The 18,083-nt window shown below is 33.4% G+C and overlaps 5 protein-coding genes across 16 annotated transcripts; 2 read left to right on the top strand and 3 right to left on the bottom strand.

Annotated features, from left to right (window-relative positions):
* The first annotated feature begins 60 nt into the window (after positions 1–60).
* Naa80 (N-alpha-acetyltransferase 80) lies at positions 61–2,535 on the top strand. 3 transcript variants are annotated; one of them, XM_031969766.2, is made up of 5 exons: positions 61–214; positions 505–744; positions 1,172–1,291; positions 1,365–1,498; positions 1,574–2,535. In XM_031969766.2, the coding sequence occupies exons 3-5, from the start codon at positions 1,179–1,181 to the stop codon at positions 1,912–1,914; spliced, it is 588 nt and encodes a 195-aa protein (XP_031825626.1). In that variant the 5' UTR covers positions 61–214; positions 505–744; positions 1,172–1,178; the 3' UTR covers positions 1,915–2,535. The 3 variants fall into 3 exon arrangements, with proteins under 3 accessions (XP_031825626.1, XP_031825627.1, XP_031825628.1); XM_031969767.2 differs by lacking the exon at positions 61–214 and having other exon boundaries at positions 440–681; XM_031969768.2 differs by lacking the exons at positions 61–214; positions 505–744 and adding an exon at positions 753–881.
* LOC116423944 (flavin reductase (NADPH)) lies at positions 2,226–3,555 on the bottom strand. Its single transcript, XM_031969764.2, has 5 exons — positions 3,235–3,555; positions 2,932–3,096; positions 2,760–2,849; positions 2,541–2,672; positions 2,226–2,460 (listed from the first exon to the last, which is right to left on the bottom strand). Exons 1-5 carry the CDS (start codon positions 3,305–3,307, stop codon positions 2,315–2,317), a joined length of 606 nt encoding a protein of 201 aa, XP_031825624.1. The 5' UTR covers positions 3,308–3,555; the 3' UTR covers positions 2,226–2,314.
* Positions 3,556–3,875: 320 nt separating this feature from the next.
* On the bottom strand, positions 3,876–12,007 carry LOC116423929 (proteasome activator complex subunit 4A). 5 transcript variants are annotated; one of them, XM_031969727.2, is made up of 14 exons: positions 11,926–12,007; positions 10,647–10,888; positions 10,390–10,530; positions 10,142–10,313; positions 9,681–10,079; positions 9,441–9,589; positions 9,030–9,352; positions 7,951–8,923; positions 7,593–7,863; positions 7,140–7,520; positions 6,476–7,042; positions 4,821–6,383; positions 4,515–4,742; positions 3,876–4,449 (listed from the first exon to the last, which is right to left on the bottom strand). In XM_031969727.2, exons 2-14 carry the CDS (start codon positions 10,838–10,840, stop codon positions 4,306–4,308), a joined length of 5,505 nt encoding a protein of 1,834 aa, XP_031825587.1. In that variant the 5' UTR covers positions 10,841–10,888; positions 11,926–12,007; the 3' UTR covers positions 3,876–4,305. The 5 variants fall into 5 exon arrangements, with proteins under 5 accessions (XP_031825587.1, XP_031825588.1, XP_031825586.1 ...); XM_031969728.2 differs by lacking the exon at positions 11,926–12,007 and adding an exon at positions 11,877–11,920; XM_031969726.2 differs by lacking the exon at positions 11,926–12,007 and adding an exon at positions 11,738–11,886.
* On the top strand, positions 11,266–17,267 carry alpha-Man-IIa (alpha-mannosidase 2). Of its 6 annotated transcripts, none has more exons than XM_031969731.2 (9): positions 11,269–11,881; positions 12,054–12,331; positions 12,422–12,600; positions 12,671–14,025; positions 14,087–14,425; positions 14,510–14,818; positions 14,895–15,426; positions 15,496–15,648; positions 15,719–16,597. In XM_031969731.2, the coding sequence occupies exons 3-9, from the start codon at positions 12,472–12,474 to the stop codon at positions 16,304–16,306; spliced, it is 3,405 nt and encodes a 1,134-aa protein (XP_031825591.1). In that variant the 5' UTR covers positions 11,269–11,881; positions 12,054–12,331; positions 12,422–12,471; the 3' UTR covers positions 16,307–16,597. The 6 variants fall into 6 exon arrangements, 5 of the variants coding, with proteins under 5 accessions (XP_031825594.1, XP_031825591.1, XP_031825592.1 ...); XM_031969732.2 differs by having other exon boundaries at positions 11,294–11,309; XR_012999088.1 differs by lacking the exon at positions 11,269–11,881 and adding an exon at positions 16,996–17,267 and having other exon boundaries at positions 11,966–12,331; positions 15,719–16,557.
* Positions 16,304–18,010, bottom strand: Naa40 (N-alpha-acetyltransferase 40). Its single transcript, XM_031969763.2, has 4 exons — positions 17,859–18,010; positions 17,339–17,721; positions 17,108–17,266; positions 16,304–16,455 (listed from the first exon to the last, which is right to left on the bottom strand). Exons 1-4 carry the CDS (start codon positions 17,862–17,864, stop codon positions 16,353–16,355), a joined length of 651 nt encoding a protein of 216 aa, XP_031825623.1. The 5' UTR covers positions 17,865–18,010; the 3' UTR covers positions 16,304–16,352.
* Positions 18,011–18,083: the final 73 nt, after the last annotated feature.

The raw sequence follows: 18,083 nt of genomic DNA, 5'->3' as shown, positions 1-18,083 counted from the left end.
CACATATAGAACAGAGGCTATTAAGAAAAATGGGTCAAATGCAAAAAAAAGGTTCTCGCGTCTAAAAGGGAATGGGTCATGGACAAGTCGAGATAGGATGCATCACACTCGCAAAAGAATCCCTGTACAAAAGTCATACACGTTTTTGACACCCAAAGAGAAAGGAAACGCGAAAGAAACAGAACTTTATTGTTTAACTGTCTGACATAGCGAAGTAAGATCGTCGATTAATAAACATTGAAACATGAAATTCGAGGCATTCTTAATACAATACGGTGGAACAAATTAGTTTATTATGAGTTGAAAGTAACTTAATATTGTTGCCTATCGATTGACGCAGAATCATGACCGACACATGAAAGTTACTTAAAAAATAAATTCTGCAGATGAAAAAAATAGAATGAACAGTCACTTGTAGAAATTTGATAATACATCGATCCTCCACGAGGCTGCACACGATGTTACATTATTGAGATTAATAATGTAACGTATTCTCTTTATTAGATACGAGCAATTCGAGCAGCGTAAGGGTATATACGTTCGCTCGGTGTGTTATGTCCAATAATGTTGTTGGGTGCGGTGAAAATTTTACATAACGGTGGGGATATGAGCAACAGAAATATCGTTTCTAGCTCAAGATGACACTAATCTGAAAGTTATTTCCGCACGAGATACATACAGGTAAAGAAGCATAGTGACCTTTAATTTTCGTGTCAAGTTCTCCACATCTGCAAAAAAAATACGGTAAGGACATCTGCTGCAAAATATTAATTGCACTAATTGGCGCCTGTTAATACATTCTATTTTTCGGTACTTATCAATGGCAGGTTGTCGTACGTACATATCTGTTCGAGACGCGGATAATTGTTTCCCAAAAATAGGCATGTCTCTCGTGAATAAATTTTGTTACTTAATTCATTATAAATTATACATTTTCGTTCGATTCTTCGTTATTCGATTAAAGTTTTTCCAATATCTTCATAATTTATCAGGATTGATAATATCAGAATAATAATTATTTTTCTAAAATAATGAATTATAATTTCGTAATTGCAATCACAAAAATAACTTTTTATGTAACATTACTGTTCAAAATAAAATCGATGTAACAATAGCACAATGAAATATTTCCTAACAGAGTAATATTCTATTTTTTATTTTATATTTGCAGAAAGATTATGACAACAAATGACAAGGAATACTTTATTATCCCTCTTCATCGACGTCCAGACTTAATTCAAGATTGTTGCATATTACTTAATTCTGAATGGCCAAGAAGTGAAACTGCACGGTACATTATATTAATTTCTTTAATAAAAAAAAATATCATTCATAAAATTAATTAATATTTTCATACAAAATAGGTTAAAATGTTTAAATGCATCATGCGATGAATTCCCTACCTGTCTTGTACTTATTGATAAGGAGGACAGAATTCTTGGTCATTGTAAAATATCCTTGATACCCAGATTACGTCATAGTTGTTTTATACAATCAGGTAAACTTAGTTTAAAGAAATATTTAAAGAAAGGAAAGTGAGCAAAGACTAATAATGTTTTTCTCCACATTACAGTTGTAATTGACTTCCAATATAGATCTCAGGGACTTGGATCTAGGTTGCTTCGTGGTGCAGAAGAATATGTTAAAAAAAAAGGAATCAAAAATGTATATTTAATAACCAAAGGCCAAGAAGTTTTTTATCTTAAAAATGGATATAAAACATGCGATCCGTTCAAAGCATATGGAATTAATGATGTTGTATACTCTACTGCAGCATTTACAAAATCTAAATTAAAGGAGAAATCTATACAATGTTCTGGCCCACCACCTCCACCAATGCCAAATTTTCAGATGCCAAAGTTCTTTGATTTCAATGTAATTGTTTCCAGAACACACATGGTAAAAAAATTATAATAGAATATAAATGAAAAGAATTGTTGCATCTAGTAAGATTCCCTTCATATTTCATTACGTAAATATCGCGGAACGCATATTATTTATTTATCTAGCGAATTATTTTTTTAACTGTCCATGTAACATAAATCATTTTTATTTATCAGTGCAGTCACAAAAGTAAATCATATTGTCCATTCCAACAATGCACTGTTTTCAACATTGTACAGTTGTACCGAATATTCTCCTTCCCAGAAATTGGGATTTTCTTCTGTACTTTCACCTTTCATATTTATTTCTACAAAGGAGTAAGAGAAACTTATCGAGGCATATGTAGTTTTTTCATATTTCATGTACATCTATTATCCAAAAACAAAAATAGAACAACTTTTATTTGTATATAATCATACTTCAAGTTCTATTATGAAACGGTTGCAATACCACAAACTTTCTGATAATGTTCTGATTGCTGAAGGCTGTCAATGAGAAAAGCACCTAAATCATGTTTGGAGATAGCACGGCCAGGCGACTCATCGTACTTAACAACATATTTTGAACTTGGTGCATCTGAAAATAAAGTGTACATATAATGATAATAATAATGTCATATAAAGTGGATTCAAATATATTTTTGATGTGATACATACCAGCAATATGTGGTGGTAATACAGCAATCCAATTTAATTTGCTTCCTTTAAGTAGATCAAACATACGCTGATGATCTGCATTTAAATCCTTAAAAATAGCAGGTACTGCTTCTGGTTTATAGTACAAGAATGCTATTAAAAGTAAAACATTATTTAGATATCTAAAAGAAAATACTAGTATACATTTAAACAGAAATTGCTTTAAAGAAAATCAATTACCAGACAAGCAAACAGATACTGTTTTTACATTATGTGCTACCATAGCATTTATTATATTTTTCATGCCCTGCGATAATACAGTGGTTGGACCTGAAACAATTAAATATAAAAATATTAAACATATTAAATCTTATATTACTGGAAACTTTATATCTTATGTAAAATATTTTACTCAAGTCATTTCTTGTGCCAAGCACAACAACCACTCCATCTCTATCAGATACTGCATTTGACACTTGTTCTGCATTAGTAACATCTCCAGTGACAACATGTATTTTTTCTACCAAGTTTGCTGGAATTTTGTTTTTGTCCCTTACAAATGCCCTTACATTTAAACCTAAATTGTGAAATATATAATTAATTACAGACTAAAACGATTTCATAAATTTCATGTACACTTCAGAAGTTTCAAACATTTGAAATACGTGACTCTTTTTATACGCATTAATAAAAAACAAATAAATAAATACCATACCCTTTTGTACAGCATGATTTAAAGCGCATAACCCGGTATTTCCAGTAGCTCCAAATATCACTATTCGGTCCATATTAATGCAATTTTGATATCTGATAAATACTGCGACGTTATCAGAATCGAAATGATATCCTAATCATTCAAACGTTATGCTATGTCATCTTTTCGTACGATTCAAAATTGCAGTTTAAGGGGATTTACAAACAAAGCGACTTCCTATTCGTTTCTGCAAATTCATTGTTCCAACATAACACAGTTAATTAATAATTGATACTTGAAGTCACTAGATTCGCTACTTAGGTTATTCTTAACGCAAGTAATATAACCTATTCCAGTAAAGTTGTATTTATTGAATTTTATTAAAAGTACATTAATTTATAATCAATGCTATAGGCGAAATATTGTTATATCAGTAATACATTTTTAAAATTCATATAATATAAGAGTAAAAAATAATTTAATTATTTTAAGTAATTTATGAACACGGAATTTTATTAATTGTTCTCAGAGTTTAGCTTTAATAAAATTAAGCTTAAGTATGTACAATGGTTGTTCAAGTATTTTAATTTTATTAAATTAATTTAAAAAATTTGTTTTCATAGTATTTAGTTTTATATATAAAAAAAAGGGAATTTAATCGATCATCTTTCGATAAAACTGTATTGATATTGCACAAGCATAAGTAACATCTTTACATCAATTTAAAATTAATAGTTGGTACAAACTTTACATTTCTTAAATCCCTTTTAACACTAGTACAGTCCGAGTACTTGGTCTTTCACAGCTTTAATTGAAAACAGATAATTTCAGTTTGTATTTCTTTTTCATGGAGATAAATAAATTACAATAAATGTATTATGTCTTCACAGCACAGCACCAATTAATTATATTACTTTCTAAATGTTATACAACTAGTTGTTACATTGTTATTGCCACAATCTTTTTTGCCATTGCTTGTTTGATTATGATCCATTGATGATTGAAATATGTTTTATGATCGTCGTGCTAGTTATAAGTAAAAAATTCTATTAAAACCATAAAAAACATATGGTACAAATTTAAATATTTCTATCAAACATAATGGGGTGGAGGCATAGTTAGATCTTGCAATACAGTTAACTGTTCTTCGGTGAAATCTTGTGCATACCCATTTATGCCTCTCCATCCATCGTAATGCGTCCTCTTGAAATCATCCAAGGTCTTCCTAATTGTTGTCTATAAATAAATAAACGTACATTACTCGATAATTCCAACATATTACAAATTTACTGTATGCTCACCGATATAGGCTGTAGATCATTCATGTAAGGACTGAGAAATTCAAAAATCGACGGCACATATTTAGGAATATCATACGGATGAGCTTGAATGAATGCGCACAATCCTAGTACAGCTGCATGACGAATTCTTATAGTGTCAGCTGTTAATTCCTTTCCTGTTGTTTTCTTAGACTGATTCGAGCGTTCTCTTCTATATGATTTAGTTCTTGCTTTCTTCTTAAACTCTTCCTAAAAAATTCAATGTAAACCCATTCCTTAAATTGGTTTCACAGTGCTCGTATGATTACACGTTCGAAGGCTACTTACCAATAATTTCTCTTGATCTGTTATAAATGCACAATGTAACAATCCGCTTAAACATTGACCAGCATTCTTTCTGACTTCAACGCGCTCATCTTCCAACAAATGTAAGACCGTGTCCTTAACGTGATTAACCCAGTCAGAGTTGCTTAAAAATGTGCTCATATTATGGAATATCAATACTTGAAGAAATTGCAAGCATGTGGATCTTGCCCACCACGAGGTATGCTTTGACATCTTTATTACTTCCTCCAAAACTGTTGGCATATCACGCGGTAGAGTAAGTGCCTGTGCAAGCAGGGCTAACGTGTATGTACACAACTTGGCTAATTCCTCATCGGAATCACAATTCTCCAGTTGACATATAACTGGAAATACTTTATAAAATCCTGGTTGTACACCGATCGGAGAACGAACGACAGTGATCGAAATCCATTTGCAAACTGTCTTAAATAATCGGATCGCTATTTCACGGTCCTCAGCGTTTTTCTCGGAGTCGGTCGAAGAATCGTTGAAGTTAACATTTGCTACTTGTGCAGATAAAGATTGGTCTTCCTTGCTGTACAGCAGGTCGGTTTCAGTGACAAGGGACTGCAATTTCGGTAATATTCTATTTATTAAATCCTCCACTTTATGCGTCCACTGATTGTCCGAGGCATCGGGAAACCGGAGACTCGCGTTAAATACTGTCACCAAAACAGAACCTAATCTCCCTCTTACATTTTGGAATGGACTCGCCATTAGTCTGTCTTCCGTGCGTTTCAGTAGACGCTCTAATAATTGTGAAACTCGCCATGACTGTTTCTCGAGAGCAGCTTGCAGAATAAGCAAACGTCCGCATTCGACGAAAGACGATTCCGATTCACCGAGGTGCGGTTCTTCCATTAAGCATTCCAATAACCAATGGTGTCTATTCGGATCTCTGTGTCGTTGTGCAGTCGCAAAGCACAAGCCCCAGTCCATATGAGACTCCACTGTTAAATTGGTTAATACGAGCCTCACAACTGGTAACAAACAGTCCCACATTTCACAGATCATATCGAATGGCCAATGCTTGGAGCCTCTAATGATCCCGGCAATTATTTCAGCCGCGTACTTTTGGCTGCTCTTCTGTTTGTCCGCGATCAACTTGTACAAATGCGGTAAAAAGTGTTTTAAGTACACTATTCCATGGTTACGAAAGACCCCTTTGAAGAGAAGGAATTTGAGACAGTTGAATTTTTCTCGTTTGTCTTCGAGACTAAAGTACCTTATGAGTTTTTCGATATTCTGTGGATCGTTAAAAAAATAATCAATCTCTTTCTCGTGTTCCGTTAAGGTTCGCACAGCTGGATCTAAGCAAGGCTGCTCAGACGATGGCGCGTATATTTCTATCTTCGCCGGCCAGGTGTAATATCCGGTATACACGTTATGAACAAATCTGGGTTCATCCCATTGTTCCGCAGTGAGAGGACGAGTTTCATAATTGTATTGAAGCCAGGCGTTGTCTGGTCTTTGTCCCGGTATCAGCTTCTTAAATTGATTTCGTGACTCGTTCTCTTCTGGTAAAGCAGGAGGATCGATAAGTACCTTTGAATTAAAAAACGGATTATTTAGCGTGTATATAATTCACCTGGTAATTCAGGTGATTAATACATTTCATAATTCAATGAATACTTTACTTTTGGATGTTTCCGTTTCAGCTGTTTCAAAATGTACACGACTACTGAAATAGCGATTTGCCTTTCTTGCACCGAATCGTGTATCAACGCTTCTAAGAAGTAACGAACCACCTTTGGTGGATAGTTCTGATGCGGATGGACTAAATTTCGGATAAAACTCATTGCCATTAACCGATGCCTCCAATACAAATTCTTTTCCAAAAGAATATTCAACAGTTCATTCACTAACTCATTGTAAGAGGTAAGATTAGTTCTTTCGATCTCTTTAAAGTCTTCCAAACCTTGTTTTATTTCATTTTCGGTTGGCAGGGGCAGATTTGGTCGAGGCTGAGTTGTCCATAATTTAGACGCAACGGTTAAACACGTTTCTGGCACTTCTAGTGAAATTGCAACTGTTGGGAAACGTTTGTTTACAGTTTGTACTAAACTCTCCCTTAGTCGTACTACAGACAGTTTCTCAGATGTTTTGGAGAGCACTAAAGCTGGCCATAAAGATCTCAATAGTTTCCAATCGCATTTCATAATGATAGGATCTGGTGAAGGACCAAACAAGATATACAAAGCGCTCTGTTAATAAAATAAAAAGTATATAAAAATTTATTACAGATGAAATACTAAACAAATGAGAAGATATTAAATTATTAACAATTATACTTCGCATTACCTTGTACGCGTTGTGATGCTCCTCTGGATCCATTTTCAATATATCAAGTAATCGTGGAACAATAAATACGTAAGAGTAATGAAAATGTTGAAGAGCGAGAAAGAGATGGCATTGAGCTTGCGATCGCACATCAGGATATCTGCTGGTGGATAACGTGAAAAGTTGAAGCATAATTTCTTTATGGGTTTCTGTCAGGTTAAAATTTTGCGAACGTATTCGAGTCTCGTGTTGGATATTTGCACGTTGCAGTACGAACGGTTTCAGCAATCCCTTATTCCCTACCAATTTGTCTTTGAAGATTTTATTCACAACTTTAAAATGTCTATGCTTTATTTCACAGGTATCGGTGTAAGATTCTCCCAACAGAAGGTTGATCCAAATCTAAAATGAAAAACTTGTATTCGTTCGAGTCATTAACAGATGTTGAAGTTGTCTATCGAGATGAGTACGTACCTCTACCAGAACTTGCAAACTCTTCGTATCATCCTCCACGTGCATTAATATTACTTTCTGAAAATTATTCATAAGTGTTGCGATACAGCGTCTAACATTACTGCCATCCGGCATTGTTATTACTTCACGCGCACCAAGCGTCGGTTTAAAAGGCACTGACTTTAACGATGATTTTATTAAAATTAATGGTTCTTCTTCCCATATCGGTAGAACTGATTCACAACCTTGAACAATACCGCATACAATGTTTAAACTAGTCAGCAGTTCATCCCTAAAATTGTCCAACAATGTATCACGCAATTACAACCACGCGTAGTTCACATGAAAAAAAAAAAGAGAAATCTTAGTGACGACAAACCTTGATAGCGTATTCCAATCTTCGCAATATTTTTGTAGTTTAGTTATCTCGGGTAATAAATACTTAAAGAATATTCGCTTTAATGCAGTTATCTCTTCTTTTCCGGGAATGTACCATTCAACCTTTATGGTGTTAATACCTAATCTTTGGCCCCAATGCAAAACTTCGGTAGATTTAAATCGATATGGTATAACTTGAGATAGCGAGTACAGAATACTCTTTAACAACATAACAGCTAAATTGTTCCCTTCCCTTGACTTTAAAATCAGTACGCGATCGAGAACAGTGATCAGTACATCTATATGCGGCAGCAAATATTTCCCTGGCGTATCTACGATAGCAGACAACAACAGCATGGCATACAGAAGGCGATTGTCCAAATTTTCTTCTTTAACAATGTCGGTGTTCTCTCCTGTGATTTTTAAAATAGTCTCTGAAAGCAGCGGTAACAACGAACGCAAAGTTTCTCTTCCATTAACACGAGCGAATAGCCTGCATAAAAGAGCAGCCAGCTGTCCAGCAACTTTCGTTTCAAGTATACGTTCAGTTACGAAAGTGCGCAACTTGTGTAAAGCACACTCAAAGATTTTATCGTTTGTCTGAATTAATAAAACCGTGCAAACTTCTTTAAGCACGGATTCGGTAACTCTTTCCATTTTACTTCTGCCATTGTCGGCAGAGCTTTCCAGTCGTACTGATTCCAAGGAGGTGGAATCTATGAAGTAGAATACTCTATCGAAAAATTGTATGATAAAGTCTTCGAATTTGGATGTTGCCTCATAAATTAATGCTTCCTCCTCTTCGTCCATTATCGCGGGCACTTCAGAAGGCTCCATGACGGGTATAAAAGAAGCATAAAATGAAATTAAGCGGAAAATTACAAAACACTTTTGCGTGTCACTTGGATTAATGCCAGGTAAAAGCAAGAATAGTAACGGTAGAACATGTGCAGGTCCTTCGGGATAAGTATATCCTGAAATAAAAACAGTAACTGAAAGTGATTCTGCGGCATTGCAGCGAGCAGCGTGATAATAATTTTATAGTTATTAATTTTGAAAATTAAATACTCTGGTTTATACCTTTATTGACGTTTCTAGATCCTTCTACCATTGGTCCAGCTATAGCTTCCATATAACTTAATGAAGTATACAATTTGTATGACTCAGTTGTGAGTGAGTCCAATACAGAAGATATTTTGTTTAAAACGTCTGGAATAACTAAGCTAGGCCTCATAGTTGCCAGGTGTTGCAAAATTTGGGAGGAATTACTGAAACCTGTTTTGCAGAATGTGGCTGTCATAGCTACTGGCATCATACTTTTGACAAATGCATCGATATCGTCATCAGTCAGCTTATATTCATCGGGAACAGGTGTTTCCCATGTTGGTTTAGGATAACGTTCTCTATTAATGGTAAGAATTAATAGTAAAATATTGCAATTGGAAAAACCTATTATAGGAATATACAATAGAAAAATAGAATGATAGTTACTTGCGTAAACGTGTAATGAAATGATATGAAAGTTTCATAAGAAGTTCTTTTAACTTCCTTAACCATTGACCAGTATTGGCTGGATGAAAATATGTATCTATGGTTTTCAAGAATTTTTCAAAATACATTTGTGCAGTTGAACCGTGTCCCTGAAATTATTAAATAAAACACAAACATATTTCATATGAATATTTGATAGCTCCATCCTTAAGAATTCCTTTGATTATAACAAAATCTTACCAGAACTGATACTATCCATATAGCAATGGGAGATGTATCTATTTCATGATAGTTGCACGCTTGTTGTTTATTGTACAACACGGGTAGTCCAAAACATCTCACAAATCTAGTGAACATCAATGGAATATGTGGTTCCCAGTTGATGTACCCAATGTTTTCAGAAGCTAATGTCGCCATTAAATTCATTATTTCATTCTCCCATTTTGGCGCATTATTACAAACTTCCCACAAAGACATGAATTCATCGAACCATAATTCATGTCCAATCGAATGATATTTGGGAGGTAATTGTACTGGCAAGAACGATTCTAATTTTTCCATGTTCATAGACATCGGTGCAAGATCAAGAGGGCAAAGCATTGGTCTCAACTCATCTAATATCTCCTGCGTTGCACTCAACTATCGTAATGAATTAATCTCCAATCCTTTCACAAACTTATTTGAAAAAAATAATCACTTACAGGAAAATAAACTTTTACAGCATGTATAAGTATGTTTAATGTTACTGTTAAGCCAGCAGAGTAACGATACATTCCCAATGAAGTCTGTACAGTTGATTGCACGTGACAAGCTAATTTGTAAAGAGGTTTCCATGGAAGTTCTAACTCTTCTGGAGGTATTAATGATTTCTTCCTAATAACATTTAAATCAAAATATATCTAACCATTGTGATTTGTGTTGAAATCATTAATATCTATGTAAAACTTACTTTAATAAAGAAATTAATGTCAAACAACACCCATTCATTAAATACGGTTCTAAATCTGGAATTGTAACTAGTTCATACATTAGTTTTATTAAAAGAATATGGTCTTCTTTACTGAATTTTAAGCCATATATCTTTATGTACCTACAACAAATATAAATATGTTTGATGTCCAGAAATGAATGTAAATAATAATGACTCTATATAGATTTTATATTCTTTGTAGAAGTAATGAAACAATTCAAAAGATATCTACTTACTCGTGCAACCTAATGACCCACAGAACACAACCGGGTTGTAATTCACGAAGCATAATCGCTCGTCCTAAATTTCCTTTAATTTCGGCCAAAAGAGCTTGGGAATCTGATTCCAGCTCGTCCACATATGGTAACAATTTGTTGTATATAAGTTCTTTCTGATAACGAATCTTAACACCTTCGTTCGTTGAATCCATGGTTTCTTTCTCCTTCGAACTCTTCTCGTCGAGCGTAGTTTCATGATCCTTGCACATGATTATTCGAAATACAATATTATTATAAGTGAACGTTACAGGTTAAGTAGTTGCGTCCCACGGAAGAACAGACGATATAATGAGAAATCATAAACGTTGTTGAGTCAGCAACAACTTGCTTATTCTTCTTCATTTTTATCGAGTCATGTTTTGTATTTCGGTAGCCATGTTTGATATGATAAATTTGAAAAGATCGGATTAAAAACTAACCACTGTCAATGTATCTCCCTATGGAACTAGAAAAATATCGATCGCGAACATATCGATGATCTGACTTTATCGATCGCTAGAAAGAAGAAGATCGACTTTACCTATCGTTTGCAATTTTGAATTCTCGCTGGTTATGTAACTCAGCGAATTTAATTAAATATATTATGTAATTCTATTTATTCTTGGTATCCACCATCAAATTGTATGTACTAATTTAATGAGAACTTTTCACCGACAACACTGATTATTAAAAGTGTACATAATTAGTCACTATTGAATTTAAAATTGCAATAAAATGCAACAATAATGGTGGCGTTTTCAGACATGTAACAAATCTCTTATTGATTCATTTTGCGACTGAATTATGCTGGATTTCGTTTTGAATGTTATCAAATTTCCATGAATTTATTAAAATCTCATTTGGATTGCATGAATACACCATCTACTTTCTGGAAATGTATAGATTTAGTTTTGTTCGTATTACGAGAGACTAAAATATGTGTGTATTTAGACGATTTCTGTTATTTACGCTTATTCTTTAAACAAATATTCAATTGCTTTTTTTACACTCTGGAAAGCATCAGTGCCAAATGAAATTAAACGAATATGATTATAACGTAATTGACATACTTGGAGAGATCAATTTTAATCTGACGTGTTGTACTGTAATTTTTTAACTTATCCCATACTGCAAATATTTTTAACTGCAAACTATACAGTAACAAAAAAGCTGAATAATACTTTGGAATAAAATATTAAACAATAATACTTAATGTAAGTGGATACAATGTTCTCCTACAACTTTGCGCTTTACCGACCTCCTTAGTGTCTCATAACCATTCCCATTATTTCCTGTCATTATCTAACAAACCTACAAGAAAGAAATATAGCGATGATATCAGTCAATGGTAACAAAGATGAAGTGGTTTCTATTTCTCCCAAGCAGCTTGCCGAACTTTTCGAGTTTCATAAAAGCATAGAAGAAATACTGTATAATTAATCCCACTGAAATTGATTCTGAAAAATGGTCGAAGTTTCATCTCTGTAATGTACTATCTACCCCATGACATGATTGTCATATGTATAAACATATGGCGTCAGCACAGACAGAGCTACAGACGTAAATAGGAGTAGTACGTTGCTATTTATCAGTGTTATTTCAATGCTCCGTTTTACAATCCATGATATCCATGATATAATCTGTAAATGTGATATGCAAGCTAGGTTAAGATCTCTTTCTCTTGTTACATAGTTTATATATTCTGAAATTTAAGCTTCTGAATTTTGACAATTACTTTTACCTGTTGTTGACAGTTTCGTTTGGTACAAAACAACACTAGATTAAAATCGATAAATGTACAATAATGAGGACTAGAAAAACATTTGCAATACTGGGGGCAGGTTTAATATTGGCCTGTTGCGTGATGATATATTTAATGATGGATTTAGCACTTTTCCCTCCTGGACAAGGACCTAAACTTTCTGTTAACGATGTAAGTGTATGATAAATATAGTATGACATACGTATGATTTTATGTATAATATTTTGTTCTACATTTTCAGAATCAGTGGTTACATTTTGAGAACAGGTTAGCAAAGTTAGAAAAAGACTTCAATAAGCATCATGAAGTCATGAATGCTTTGCGAGAAGTTGCTGAAGCAAAAAGCTTTGTCCCTATAGCTCATACTATAAATCGTTATAATCGATCCTTATCGTCAAGTTCCTCTCGTTTAGGAAAAGTACTTACATGTAACTTTAATATGCAGAAAATACCAGAAGTAGATATACAAATGTTGGAGATGTATAGACAATTAGAATTTGATAATATTGATGGTGGAGTTTGGAAGCAAGGCTGGGATATTACTTACGATGATAAACAGTGGCATCCAAAAAGAAAATTAAAAGTCTTTGTAGTTCCACATTCTCATAACGATCCTGGATGGCTTAGCACTTTCGAGAAATATTATACATTACAGACTCGGAATATCTTGAACAATATGGTACTAAAATTAGTAGAGGACAGAAGACGTAAATTCATTTGGGCAGAAATATCATTTTTCCAGCTTTGGTGGGAAGACCAATCAAAAACGACACGAAATTTGGTACGACGTTTAATTCACGACGGTCAGTTGGAAATTGTATCTGGGGGATGGGTCATGCCAGATGAATCTGTATCTCATTGGATGGCTCAGCTTACGCAACTTACCGAAGGTCATCAATGGTTAAAATATAACTTAGATTATACACCAAATTCAGCCTGGAGTATTGATCCATTCGGTCTTTCTCCAACAATGCCGTATCTTTTAAAAAATGCTGGACTAGAAAATGTATTAATACAAAGAGTACATTACTCAGTTAAAAAAAAATTAGCTAGGGAAAAACATTTAGAATTCCGATGGAGACAATTATGGGACAATGATGGATCAACAGAAATCTTTACACATGTTATGCCATTTTACAGTTATGATGTACCTCATACTTGTGGTCCAGACCCAAAGATATGCTGTCAATTTGACTTCTTTCGACTTCAAAGTTTTGGATTAACTTGTCCATGGAAAATAGCACCGCGAACTATCACTAAAGCGAATGTTGCAGAGAGAGCTGCCCTGTTACTAGATCAATATCGAAAGAAAGCTCAACTCTTTAAGACTGATGTGGTACTAGCGCCATTAGGAGATGATTTTAGATATACACATTTTACTGAATGGGATGCTCAATATACTAATTATCAAAAGCTGTTTGATTATATGAATAAAAATGAACAATTAAACGTTGAGATTAAATTTGGAACGTTAAGTGATTATTTTGATGCAGTTAAAGAGAAATATAATTTGACTGAGTTTCCTACTTTGTCAGGAGACTTCTTTACATATTCCGATAGAGATGATCACTATTGGAGTGGATACTATACTTCAAGGTATACATAAAAATACATTGATATAGAGGATTATATTATATGTTAATTAAATATATTTTAGGCCCTTTCACAAACGACTAGATCGTGTTTTGTTAAGTTTATTAAGAGCTTCAGAAATATTAAATACTATAGCTTGGAGCAAAGGTAATGATAAGCTGGCAGAAGGAACTCTTGCTCAACGTCTAAGCAAAGCAAGAATGTGGCACTCTCTGTTTCAACATCATGATGGTATCTCTGGAACTGCTAGGGATGAAGTAGTCATAGATTATGCAAAAAAGATGATAATGGCTTTAAATAATTCTGCTCATGTGCTTCAACACTCTGTAGTACATTTATTGAAAACACCTCAAGAATCTATAACAAATATAGACAGTGTGTATATAACGCTTGACGAATCCAGGTAAAAGACACTTTAAAATATTTAAGAATTTTGTGCTCTTATATACCCATTGATAATCAATGAAATACTTATTTTTTATATTAGATTACGTCATACTAGTGCTGGAGACAAACAAGTACTTATATTAGGGGATGAAAATCCTTTAAAAAAAGTTATTCTCTACAATTCTCTTCCAAGACAAAGAACTAAAGTACAAACACTGATTGTTTCAACTCCATATGTCAAAGTCACTGATCGCATGGGTCAACCAGTCCAATGTCAGATTTCTCCAATATGGATCGGACCTGCTGCACTAACTGCCGCTAGATACGAGTTATCATTCCTAGTAACTGTACCTGGATTTGGTATCACAACCTACATAATTCATGCTCTACCTAAAACATCATTTCCATCGTACGATACTTTCTTCTCATCTAAATGTCTGTATATATGTCTAGTTATTCATATTGTTTTTATTTATTATATATAGAAAAGTGCATCTCGCTAATGTGACTGTTTACAACACGGACATTAGTCTTCCTAAAATACCAGGCTTCGGACAAATTCAAGTAGTACCAAATGCTCAAGAATTTTCGGTTACTCAAAGACCAGACTTGTCCGCGTCTTTTGGAAAATCTGGTCTCTTGAAAGCTTTGAAAGTCGGTAATACTACATTCCCTGCTCATTTGGAGTTCGTCAAGTACGGAACTAGGGGCTCGGGTAAAGACAAAAGTGGAGCTTATCTATTTTTACCTGACAAGCCAGAACCAGACTTGGTATTTATGGATAATAAATGTATCATACATTTAATAACTGGGCCTATTGTCTCTAAAGTATTTGTAGAATTAGCTCATGTCCGTCACACTTGTATATTGTACAATTCACCTGGCAGTGATGGGCTTGGATTACACATACTCAATGAAGTTGATATATCAGAAACTCAAAACTATGAGCTTGCTATGAGATTGAGTACAGACATAGCTTCAGGAGATCAATTCTTCACCGATTTAAATGGACTTAATGTAAGCATTAAAATATTAGAATTCCACTAAGCATAAGAACTACTAAAACATACAGATTTCATTATTTAGATGATTAAGCGCCAAAGATTTCCAAAGCTGCCTACTCAAGGAAATTATTATCCAATGGCAGCAAGTGCATATATAGAAGATAAAAGAGTTAGATTAACGGTAGTAACAGCACAACCATTAGGTGTAAGTTCTATGGCATCAGGACAAATTGAGGTACATACATATCCTATGACTCTCAATTAAAAAAGAAAATAATTTCTAATACTTAGTATTAATATTATAGATTATGCAAGACAGAAGATTACTTCAAGACGATAATAGGGGATTAGGTCAGGGTGTAACTGACAACCTATTAACAAATCATTGGTTTATGTTCGTTCTTGAAAAAAGAAAATCTCAGTGTCCATCTCCATCGCCAACAGCGAACCATCCTGGAGGATTAATATCGCTATATGGTCATTTAGCTTCAGAAGAATTGTTGCATCCAATAATTGCAATGCACCCTCAAAATGTTTTAGAATTTGATTTAAATGCGTCCTTTGCGCCTCTTCGCTATGATTTTCCTATAGATTTAAGTGTCGTTAGTTTTAGGGTATTTCCTATACCCGATGGTGCTGGTAAAGGTGTCGGAATGGTTTTGCATCGAGCAGCTTTAGACATGTGTTGGAATGACAACTCTTATCAACGTTATTTCAATGTCTCCGAGTCTGGAGAAGTTGATTTAACGAAGTTCTTCTATCATATAGATGACTGGATTATCAGTAAAGCTCCTCTTACATTCCACAATGTAGGACCTTCTTTGAAATCTCCAATCATTAATTTATGTCCACACCAAATATTACCAATTTTGTTTCACAAAACACAATCATAAGTTTAAGAAAAGTTAGTTCTTTATTTTCATATAGTTCAATACAAAATCACTTGTTTCTCTTGCTCACCGATCCACTGTCCACAGCCTTACTCATAATAACATAGTGCAATGGGTCAGACATCGATGGACTGGTTTTATCTAGCTTGTAACTGCAATGTAATAACATTGCTTACAATATGCTTTGTACAGTGAACTAGTATAGTCCATAATTTCTACTGCCTAATGTTTTAATACTGTTTACCAAATGAAGTGTAAGTAGAACTAAATAATAAAATTATAATTTTACTTTGATGACACTGTGCCATTCCCATATACAGAATGTTCCGCATAGCATAGCATACTTCCGCAATAAATAAAAATTGTAAAATATAATTTGGTCATTTGAGGTTTTATTTTTGAAAATTAAAATTAAATAATTCAAATGATTTTGATAGATTGCAAACATGTTTATTGAAATGTTTTCTCTTGCTGCTATGATTTATCTTAGATATTACATTGTATTTTTATCAATAAAACATGTAAGCATTTAAAAATAAAATATTCCTTGTTACATAAAGTATTTACTTTGGATCATTGGCACAGTGACATTAAGTAAACTAACTGTACAAATAGAAAGTTACAAGATAAGAATACATTTTCATACTAGTCGTATCAATATTTGTAAAAAATGTAATTTTTTACATTTGCAGTATATGTACATTTTATTATAAAAGATTAAAATTCTTGTCATAACGATGGAGTACACACAATATTCTTACCATATTTATTAGTTTCTTCTAATTATGATGGAAGTATACTTACCCGATAGAAAAAAAAAATGGCATAGCTGCAAGATTATGCTTAAATACAGTTAAAACTACTTTTTGCATTTTGTGGTGTAATGCCATTGATTCAAGGACAGACATCATGAATTGACCGAGTCCTTTTCTTCTTACCGATGGCTCCAATTGTATTTCATAACTGCATTTGAGAAAATGCTATTTTCTTTTTATTTGTAGTTTTATGCAATAGTGTACATTAAAATATACATACCAATAAAGTACTTCTTCCCTATGATCTATGTCAAATCGAAAATGAGAAAATCCAAGGAACTTATTATTTGAAGAAGCTACTAAATACCACGCTGCTGATTCTGTTAACTCTTGTTGCTTTGCAACTGAATCCCAACCCCATGCGCATTGTTCATACATGGATTTCATATTACGTTCCATAATATCAAATATCCAAGATAAACATTCTGGGGTCGCATCTTTGGCTCTCATACAAGAAATTTCAATAATCTGATTGTCTCCTGTTACATACTTGTGAAAAGAAGTTAAAGATTCTAACGGATTTATGACAGCATTTGCTTTATCAACTAATTGTCGTGCTGCAGCTTCTTTTTCTGCCAAAAGCTGACGTCTTGTCTGCCTTTTCTATAGAAAAATATGAAATATATACATATTTATATATACATATACGTATATATATATACATATATATACGCGTTTTTTTAAATTATTAAAATGAAGATAATATTCATTATCAACTCAGGAATCAATATTTATAATACCTTCATTGTAATTATATTTCCCGCCTATTTTACAAATAATTTTAGGCTATATTTTCCATTTGAAGAATCTTTTCTATAAATGCATAAAAATTGGAAGCATTTAAAGTTTGAATTTAAATCATTTCTCTTAAATATAATAATTTATCCTTAAATGTATGTTCATGTATCTATAGCATACTATGAGTTTTAATTTTATGTATTATTGTGAAAATTTATTATATGATT

This window comes from Nomia melanderi, chromosome 8 (assembly GCF_051020985.1).
Source record: "Nomia melanderi isolate GNS246 chromosome 8, iyNomMela1, whole genome shotgun sequence".
In the NCBI taxonomy this organism is placed as follows: domain Eukaryota; kingdom Metazoa; phylum Arthropoda; class Insecta; order Hymenoptera; family Halictidae; genus Nomia; species Nomia melanderi.
The sequence above is the reverse complement of the archived record's forward strand: the minus strand, read 5'-3'. Positions and strand labels throughout refer to the sequence as shown.

Coding starts and splice junctions, on each gene's coding strand:
- Naa80 (XM_031969766.2), top strand. CDS start 1,179: ATGACAACAAATGACAAGGAATACTTTATTATCCCTCTTCATCGACGT. Junction 1,292..1,364: donor CCAAGAAGTGAAACTGCACG/GTACATTATATT, acceptor CATACAAAATAG/GTTAAAATGTTTAAATGCAT. Junction 1,499..1,573: donor TAGTTGTTTTATACAATCAG/GTAAACTTAGTT, acceptor TCCACATTACAG/TTGTAATTGACTTCCAATAT.
- LOC116423944 (XM_031969764.2), bottom strand. CDS start 3,307: ATGGACCGAATAGTGATATTTGGAGCTACTGGAAATACCGGGTTATGC. Junction 3,097..3,234: donor AAATCATGCTGTACAAAAGG/GTATGGTATTTA, acceptor TTCACAATTTAG/GTTTAAATGTAAGGGCATTT. Junction 2,461..2,540: donor ATTACCACCACATATTGCTG/GTATGTATCACA, acceptor CTTTATTTTCAG/ATGCACCAAGTTCAAAATAT.
- LOC116423929 (XM_031969725.2), bottom strand. CDS start 10,897: ATGTGCAAGGATCATGAAACTACGCTCGACGAGAAGAGTTCGAAGGAG. Junction 9,353..9,440: donor TTCATTACACGTTTACGCAA/GTAACTATCATT, acceptor TACCATTAATAG/AGAACGTTATCCTAAACCAA. Junction 7,043..7,139: donor AGCATCACAACGCGTACAAG/GTAATGCGAAGT, acceptor TTTTATTAACAG/AGCGCTTTGTATATCTTGTT.
- alpha-Man-IIa (XM_031969734.2), top strand. CDS start 12,472: ATGAGGACTAGAAAAACATTTGCAATACTGGGGGCAGGTTTAATATTG. Junction 15,427..15,495: donor CCGATTTAAATGGACTTAAT/GTAAGCATTAAA, acceptor TTCATTATTTAG/ATGATTAAGCGCCAAAGATT. Junction 15,649..15,718: donor TGGCATCAGGACAAATTGAG/GTACATACATAT, acceptor TTAATATTATAG/ATTATGCAAGACAGAAGATT.
- Naa40 (XM_031969763.2), bottom strand. Junction 17,267..17,338: donor AGGGAAGAAGTACTTTATTG/GTATGTATATTT, acceptor TCTCAAATGCAG/TTATGAAATACAATTGGAGC. Junction 16,456..17,107: donor CCATTTTTTTTTTCTATCGG/GTAAGTATACTT, acceptor ATTACATTGCAG/TTACAAGCTAGATAAAACCA.